The 9578-nt window shown below is 32.8% G+C and overlaps 1 protein-coding gene across 5 annotated transcripts in view; it reads left to right on the top strand.

Annotated features, from left to right (window-relative positions):
* The window catches only part of LOC106709126 (calcium release-activated calcium channel protein 1), a 35028-nt gene that overhangs the window by 19649 nt on the left and 5801 nt on the right, over window positions 1-9578 (top strand). For 2 of the 5 annotated variants that reach the window (XM_014500832.2, XM_014500829.2), the window contains exons 2-3: window positions 484-550; window positions 9108-9352. In XM_014500832.2, coding sequence (XP_014356318.1) covers window positions 506-550; window positions 9108-9352 — 290 coding nt within the window. In that variant the 5' untranslated portion in view covers window positions 484-505. Of the gene's footprint in view, window positions 1-483; window positions 551-6068; window positions 6307-9107; window positions 9353-9578 lie in introns of those variants that run through there. The other 3 variants (XM_014500833.2, XM_014500831.2, XM_014500830.2) reach the window with 2 other exon arrangements.

Here is a 9578-nt window from a genome sequence, read left to right as displayed (position 1 = left end):
CTTAAAGACAGCTGACATCTGACATATTTGTAAACAAAACGGACTGACATTTTCATAAAGCGCGTTTACGACGCTTGCTGGTGAAAACTTGCACAAGTTTTAATGTTTTTACTTTAAAATTCTTTTTTCGGAATGAAAGTATATATAATTTTCTAATCACAAATATTGTTACTCGTTCCGTACACTTTTGCTGGATTCACCATTAATCGGTTTTAAGCCTATTATATGCAGGATGCAGGTCACATGAAACTTCTGTTTAATGAATGTAAAGTCTATAAATTAAAGGTCAAAAACATGTTTTAAAAGTTTTGTTAAACTCGGAACTTCTTCCTCGTCCAGCATTTCAAAAATTCAACCGACATATCCATCTTGGTAATTGGAATAATTATAAATTCAAATTATAAGTATCACATATTTTACATTTTTATTCAACCTAATTGGTATAAAAAAACTGATATTATAATAAACATTTTTTATTTCCAGGTAAAGCTGTAACGTTTCAAACATGCTTCTACTACCCTGCAGCAAAATGTTAGATGTGCCAGACAATGTAAGTTTATTTACTTGAAACCTTTTTTAAATGATATATTCCTTATTTATTAAAAAAAACATCTTTAAAACCATAATTTTATCAGGATTTAATAGTCCTTTATAAAGCTACAAACTAAATCTATGCTCTAAGAGTTGGTTATTATATTTAAGGCTTTTTGGCTTTATTTTTTGTTTAATTCTCTTTAATATGAAAATAGTTTAAAATGATACACCTAAATCAAATATCGATGTAGGTCACACAAACAGGTGAGTGCTTAGCAAAACAAGAACAAACATAAGTAAACCACTGTGTTATCTTTGGAGCATACGCGCTCAAACATTAACTCAGCCGTTTATCGCATCTTGTAATTGCACTTACAAATATGTCACCAAGGGTTGCCAGTAAACAAAAATGACAAGCTGTTTCTGAAGTTAATGAAAATAAAATAGAAAATGAGATATGTAAAAAGCCGTATCAAAAATCTAATTGGAAACTTAATTAATTTGAATACGGTTATTATTATAATAATGGTACAAATATTCACAAGGTGACCAACCGTTATGTAATTTTAAGACGTAAATGAACAATAACAAAACTAAATAACGGCTAATATTTGCTGTGGAGTTGCGAATAATCGAGCCCATACAACTAACAAAATAAGGTAAATAACAATTTATCTTGCGACAGTTTTATCTAATTACGTGGTATAACGGATTTATTATTTTTTATGTATTGTTAACACAATTTAAAATGTATAGTATCTTCTTCTCAATGATGGTAGATTCTAAATGGCTAGCTATTGGACAGATACATATGTTATGACTAGATTTTTTGTGTATCTTCTTGTAAATTTGGACACTTTCACCTAGTTTTTTAAATGATCGAAAATTAGTAGACAACTGGAATTTTTGTCAGAGAATGAGAGAAACCATCAGTGGACGCCTGATGATTATCCGAAGGATTATAACTTCATTAAAAATTTAAACCTTTCTTTACGTATACAAAGATCAATATATAAATGTGTTTAATGATTTTGTCCCTATTTAATCGAACACCAATATATTGTTATTACACTCTGGTATTTCATCGTTACATAAATATAATTAGTCCATTGTTTAACAGTACCGTGTTAATTTCTCTCAACCCTATGACTAACGAACGCAAAACCATAGCGTATTAGTTTGCGCCGCGAAACATTGCGCCTTGGACGAAAATATTAAATATTATTGTATGGGTGATTTCTTATTTAGAAACAAAAATTTAGATTATTTTGATACATGTATTTTGTTAAGTACAAATTTTTTTGCATCTTTATTTTTGTGACAATGACTTATTTAAAGTATGTACAGATTAGTTTAAGTGTGTGTTAGGATAAATAAATAGCTGGAATTATTTTCGTGGAAATAGAAAAAGGTAAGATTTTTTTTTAATTTATCTAAGTACTTACACTAACTTAAAGTATTCCATTCCATAGTGTAGGCGAAATCATCAGTTTACGATCAATCTATATTTAAATGACAGTACCTAAGTAGTTAATTTTGTTTTTTTTTCAAATTGTGTAGCATAACGGATAACGGTTACAGGAAAATTGGCGATCTTTTCAAAACAATTTAGCTTAATTCTAACTGTGAATTTCCATTGACGAAAAATGTACAAAAACAATTTTTTATTCTGTTTGTCAGTTTTGTGTTTAAAAATTGAGTAAAAATAATAATTTTTACTTATTGTGATGATAAACAGCTGAGTTATAGGCGCTATTGTTATTAGCATAGAAGTGACATTTTATTTGTTTATAACGGAAAACTTTACAATGCTGACATATGCATGACAAAACTGTACAGGTTTTATTTGTTGTTGATGTATTTGATTTATGTATCATCCAGTAATAACTAACAAGTAGGTAGAAGTGGTATTAGTGTTGTGAATGAAATGCTGGGTTTCTGGAATTACTATAATATTCAAGTAATAAAACAAATTTGTTCGGCCGTCGTATACGTAGCTTCAACCCGGAATCGACTGCTTGGAGCTGCCCAAGTAAAGTGGCTCCTATCGTTTACATATCAAACTTTACCCTGATATCATTGTTTACCATGGTTTTGGTGGAGGGGTTAAACGAGTTATGTAAGACCGTGTAAATCGTTGAATGTGTAAGGGGTGCCATACCTTTTTGTTCAGCGCCCAGGCCGATCGCCCAACCGTGCCGTACCCTAAAGCCGGCCCTGCCTTGATATAACAGCTAGTCTCAAGTATTTATATGTAATTTCATAATTTATTATAAATTCATTCATATTAATTTATACATTCATATTATTTTATAATAAATTAATGTTACTCGTAGATACAGAATTAAATTATGACCTTTTGAAAAAGTGATACAAAAGGATTTCCATTAACTTAACTAGAAACATCGACTATGTTTTGAACAGTGATTAATAAGTAGTATTTACTACATTACATTACATTTCGTTACATTTCATTAAACAATTTGCGCAAGTAAATAAGCAAAGATTGTTATCTTCTGTCTCCAAACATGTGACAATTACACTTTGTTCAGTGTTTTATTGTTTATATTTATTTAACAACTGTCTCACATGTGATTGTGACTTGATAAATATGCCACAATCACAATTAACAAGTTCGCAGTTCTAGAAAATTAATTATATACATTTTATGAACGCATTTGTTACAACAATTTGAAAAAAGAATTACTTAACCGTTTCTTTTTCGTTTATTATTTTTGAACGAACAAGACACAGATCATGATATTTCCACAGAACGACAATTTTGAAAACTTAAATATGCAAGTTGATTAATAATCTTCTTATATATATAAAATAAAGTCGTGTTAGGTACACTATTTATTACTCAAGATCGGTCGAACTGATTTAGCTGAAAATTGATGGGGTAGCTTAGAACTAGGAGACGGACATAGGAACTTTTTTATCTTGTGGGCATTTTTTTTTCGCGCGGACGGAGTCGCGGGTAAAAGCTAATAATTTATAACTTATGTAGAGAAAACTCTCGTAGCTGAATATTGTGTAGTCAAAACACTCATTTAAATAATTACATTATGTTACATCATAAAAAATATAGCCTTAAAAGATTTGATCACGCTCGTTTTCCCACCCCATAAACGATTTTCATTTGTCAACCTTATTAGGTTCTTAAAATTACACAGGTTGTCTTATCAAATTACACAGGGAACTTAATGAACATTCGTAATGTCAATCAAATCGTCTTAATAGCGACACAAATGCGCGCAATCGTGATTGATTTTTCCTTGCTTCTAATAAAGCAACAAGCGAAACATTGATAAGGTTATCGATTCTTTGCAGAGAAACGAGCCGTTCTAACACTAGAATACTTAGTAATAAAGTTTTCTTTTTACCGTGGATTTCTGATGAAACTCGCATACAAAAACATATTGTGATTCCTTCAATTCTCTTTCAACAAAACAGAGATAACATTATCTATTTGTTTGTTTGCATTAAATAGGCTTCGTAATAACCGAACCGATTTAAAAATCACTGTTAGAAGCTACACTTCTCCGAGTGACATAGGATTTATTACAAGATATTTTTTTTAATTCCGCGCGGACGAAGTCGTGGGCAACTGCTATGTTTTATACAGAAGTGAGTACGTGGTTTTAAAGATACTATTAAATACTTTTTATCATGGTTCTTAGTTTAAGGATTGATAACGATGTTTGTGTGCTCAAAGTAATTATTGGAATAAAACTAGACTTTAAAATATTTCAAGGTTACATCTTAATACAACCGAATAGAATGCATGTTGTGGTGCTAAAAGTAGTATTGATACGATAAGTGAGATTTTCACGAAACTATATAATTATGATAACAGTGCGTCATCTTCTGCGTGAATTGGGAATACTCCCACGTTTGCCGCGTCTGACTGTGTTGCTTGTTCATTAAAAATTAATTTGGTTGAAATCTAACCATCTATACTTATATTATAAAGAGTAAAGATTTATATTTTTTTACGTAACGAATAGATACAAAAACTCCTGGACCGATTTCAAAAATTCTTTTGCCATGGATGTTTGTTAAAAGGTATCTCCAAAACGGCTCAACGGATCTCGATGAAATTTGGTATAGATGAAAAGCATAGTGTAGAAGAAAGTTATGGTTACCGTGGTATACGTTGATTTACATATTTACTCGTTAATTCCGCAATGGTTCAACACATCTTATTGAAATTCGGCACAGATGTAGAACATAGTCTCGAGTAACAAACATATGAAATACTTAAATAATTTTAAGTATATGCAGAAGATGTCGCGGGCAAATGCTAGTAATATTATATTTAAAGTACAGCTGAACTTATAGACAAAAACATGTCGGTAAAATAAAGTCATATAAAATATAACTATTAACTGTACATTATCAAGGGCTTTTATATGTTGTGGAACAGTCATATTAAAAACGGCATGTAATTGGGACAGGAAAATCTACGATTAAGATTAGATATAACAAAAAGGTATTTCCTATTTACTTTATTCGCCAGCCGTAAGTTCCCTCAGATGACACACGTTACCTTTAGTATGCAGGATGCGATGCCGGGAAACCGTAGGAGCGACGTACTCTATAACATTGTACCGCAATATTTTACCCGCCAACAATGTGACACACGCGGCACAGAACTAACGCCAACAGATCATAAATGATAATACCTCATTGTCTTTGGATTTGCATAATTTTAATGAATTTATAGCTTTTTAATGTGACAAGTCAGATCATATGATACTTAATATTATGTTCGTTTTGTGAATAAGTTATTAAACAATTATTATAATAGTTTTGACACTTAACTGATTTCTGAGCTTGTTACCATGACGATTGTGCAGATACATTACGTTTCAGTTTAAAAAAATGTTTTTAGTTAATTGGGCCTTAATCAAGGGTGCCGTCAATCTTTGATTGTGGTCCATTTTTTGAAAATCCAAAGGTAACAAACTCGAAAAGATACTTATAAAGACTTCTTTCTAATATTTACTACAAATATATAAGTAACTAGCTGTCGCCCGCGACTCCGTCCGCGCGCAGTTAAAAAAAAATGAAAAATAGATGTTGGCCGATTCTCAGACCTACTGAATATGCTCACAAAATTTCATGAGAATCGGTCAAGCCGTTTCGGAGGAGTACGGTGACGAAAACTGTGACACGAGAATTTTATATATTAGATTTTATCTTTAAACGGTGATATTAGTGAACTTATAATCGGTTTGGATGAAACTATGTTAAATATAAAATACATACAATACTCATATCAAAGGAGTAAATAAATACTGAATATCATAAATAAATACTGCTATATTTCTACTGTTATCATTGCTTATTAAATGATGGCGCCAAGCTTATTATATGGCAAAACATTTTCATCTGATAACTATGGCAAATCCAATAGAAAATGGGTCTGCATCTTGAACACGTGTCACTTGCGGTAAAACATCTCAATTGCGATTGTTTTAAATTTCCGAACGAACCACATCGCGGGCAGTTGTTTATCATCTGCCGCGGGAGCTAGTGCGCTCGCTCGAAATGTCAGTTTTCCCGCCAATTATCGTGCGGACATTTAATAAATTTTTCAGTAGTCATAGAACAATTATAATATTTTTATTACAATTGAAATATTAAAATTAATTGGAAATTAATTTAAGTGACAAAGTGTAATACTGATGTGTTTTTAAAGTGTGGTATCGAAAATACATAACTTATTTTAAAAGCGCGAAGCGAAAGACATTCATGATGAATCAGGTATATTTTACACATACTTTAATGTTTGCACAGAACAATACGGTAGAAACAATACCATGCATTTTTTTCCAAATAATGAAAAGAGAAAGTGACATAATTGACAAGTGAACGGCAGTAGAAACTTTTTATTTTCATTATTAATCTACGCATTTTTTCTCTTTAAAAGTCAACCGTAAATAACGTTGCCAGGCGTCCGGATAAAGCCGGACAAAGGTAGGCTTTTTGATTGCGTGTCCGGCCAAAATAAACGGTTGTCCGGCTAGTAGGTTTGGCGACCTGGCAACCCTAACCGTAAACGGCTAGATTGGTGAATCTTTTTACAGTTTATCTTTACTTGTAACTTGTAAGATAAAACGGGCCATAAGATGTGCCCTGTATGGCGGAGCAAATTTGAACCGTTATATTGACTCGTGGACCGTTCTTCTGAACTGAACTTAATCCCTTTCGTTAGGTAATCATACATGTCATAGACATATAATCTATAGATGGAATGCTTCATACAATTTTAACATCTGATTCGATTTTTGAAATGTTGTTTTGTATTGTAAATGGCAGCACTGGGGGTATTCACACCGACAAAAGGCCTCCGGAGGCACTATTTTTCGGCTCACTTTTGTGTTCTTCGTTGGTTATCAATAGATTTATATGTAACGCACACTATGTTAAAATAATACGATCGTGACAATTAATTTTATCAGTTCTAAGCATCGCAAGGCCTAACAGTAAAATTTTATTACCTTTCAATGTTTAAATTTTACGCTCGATTTATATATGGGTCTGTAATTTTTTGGTTTCAGTGATGTTTTTTTTTTATTTTTGTTACCAACCGTACAATATAAAAAAATCTTTCGAGTTCCGTTGACTTAAATCTGCCAAAACATTATTTATTTATCTCACCCATTCTTATGTAGTTACATATTCTTTACAAAGTTTTTATATTGACACTATTAAATGACGTTCAAACTTTTCTTAGTTAGAGTAATACTGATAACTTATTTATCTGTGTTTTTCAAAACAACTAATTAGTAATGGAATGTAAAACAAAGTTTTCTGCCAGACATGTCGTGATTTTTCTATGTAAAGGCGGAATTAAACAAACAGGTGCTTCTACTAAAGATATAATCGTACTAATATTATAAACTAGCTTTTACCCGCAACTCCGTCCGCGCGGAATAAAAAAATAGAAAACGGGGTAAAAATTATCCTATGTCCGTCTCCTGGTTCTAAGCTACCTGCCCACCAATTTTCAGTCAAATCGGTTCAGCCGTTCTTGAGTTATAAACAGTGTAACTAACACGACTTTCTTTTATATATATAGATAACTATATAAATGCGAGTGTTTGGATGAATGTTTTTTACAAGGTATCTCCAAAAAGCTCAACAGATCTTGATAACATTTGGCACTGATATAGAACATAATCTGGAAGAACACATAGGCTACATTATAAAGTTTTTTTAATTCCGCACGGACGGAATCGCGGGCGAAAGTTAGTACTAAATAATTTGAAAAAGAAATTTTAACTTTAATTCGCTTTCCCTTATAGATCGTACTTATTTCCAATCTGTTGGATTACATCGCTGAAATGATTTCAATCTTCAAAACGTCTGTAGTCTCAACTATCTACTAATTTTGATTATTAATTAATAATCATGTCTGAATAAAAAAATAACATTGGCACTTAATAACTGCTATTCGCAATTGTTATGGTACAAATATTCTGAAATGTTGCATTGTTGTTATTGGTTTGTGTTTTAGTAGAAATGTTGTACAACCGTTGAATCTACTGGTTACATGTTATTTAAATTCTTTACGCTCCGTTATACTTTATTATACAGCAGGCGTATAAAGCTAATTGTAACAAGCGTTTTACATGAGATAAAACTACGTATCGGTCTCAATAATTATGGCACATACGCATTAGTATAGATATTGCCACTTTTGTTGTGGTACAACATAAACTCGTGGGAGATGTTATCTAGATCAAAGATTACCAAACTTTGTCTCGTAAACCCCTTTCTAAATTCCGAGGAACCCCATCGTTCACACCCGCTACAGCTGTATAGCCTATACTGTTGTACCTATACACTCTAAATAAGATGCTTCAAAGAATAAACAAGAATATTAATATAGTAATTATGCTTATTCAATTTTAGGTACAATTTTACATAGTCTTGACTTGTTTACATGATAGTAGAATGCCATAAAAAATATTTTAATGTCGATACTTTAACTGTCATCGTGGTCACGTCGCCGGAGAGCCCGCCAATGTCACTGGCTTACGATAATCGTTCACAAACAATCAACAATCTACTAAATTACAGGCCGCCATGCGTTTTCCCGTATTCAGTGTTCATTTCACGCATCGTTTGCAATGTTAATGTTTTATTATTTCTCTTTTGTTTTTTTAAACTGTGAAAATTATGTCATCAGCCAGTTTTGCCCTTATAAATCTAAAAGGTGTATGGTAAAAGAGCATTATGAGGTTTCAAATCGGTTTGGGTCCGACATCCGACGGTTTTTTTATATCAAGCTGGCAAAAACTGTGTAATGGAAATGTAAAGTGTACATTGTGGTACCATTCTAAAATTGCCAAAATAAAATTCCGATGTAAAAAAACTGCCTATTCGTAGGCACTTACGAAGTATTTACTCAAGTTTGCAGTTTCTGTTTTATTTTTTTATCCCATAATTCTTGTAATTTTTTCTTATAAAACTAGAATGTAACGTCGCCGTCGACAGAATTTGCGGATTTGACTCGATCTTGACATACTTAATAATATGAACATAATCGTCTTTTGTAGGTATCGGAAGCCAGCTACGTAACGAGCGTGGAAGACGCGAGCCGCGTGGACCAATGCACGCAGACCCCCAGCGGCAAGGCGCGGCCGCGTACGCTCCAAAGGTACCACACTACCGACCACCTCTACGAGAGATCGCACAGAGCCCATCGGCTCAGGCACGAGCTCAGGCCCAAGAGCCTGTTCCTCAGTGACTCGTACCCTTGCTTTGGAAAGCCGCCGAGCTATGAGTGCGGAACTACATCCAAGTAAGGATATCAGTTAACGATTGTATTGTGACTAACAGCGCTATAGCGCAAACGCGGATGATGATATTTGGGGCCGGATGTAAATTTGAAAGCTTTTGAAGGTAGGTATTTATTACACTAAAGGTTACGTACTCCTGGCCATTACGACCAGGACCATCATACAAATCTAAGTACATACTTGTCATTAAGAGTAATAAAAATAGTAATATAGGTAGTTCATATTGTC

Source organism: Papilio machaon, chromosome 21, assembly GCF_912999745.1.
Source record: "Papilio machaon chromosome 21, ilPapMach1.1, whole genome shotgun sequence".
Taxonomy (NCBI): domain Eukaryota; kingdom Metazoa; phylum Arthropoda; class Insecta; order Lepidoptera; family Papilionidae; genus Papilio; species Papilio machaon.
This window is presented reverse-complemented; position numbering and strand designations above follow the sequence as displayed.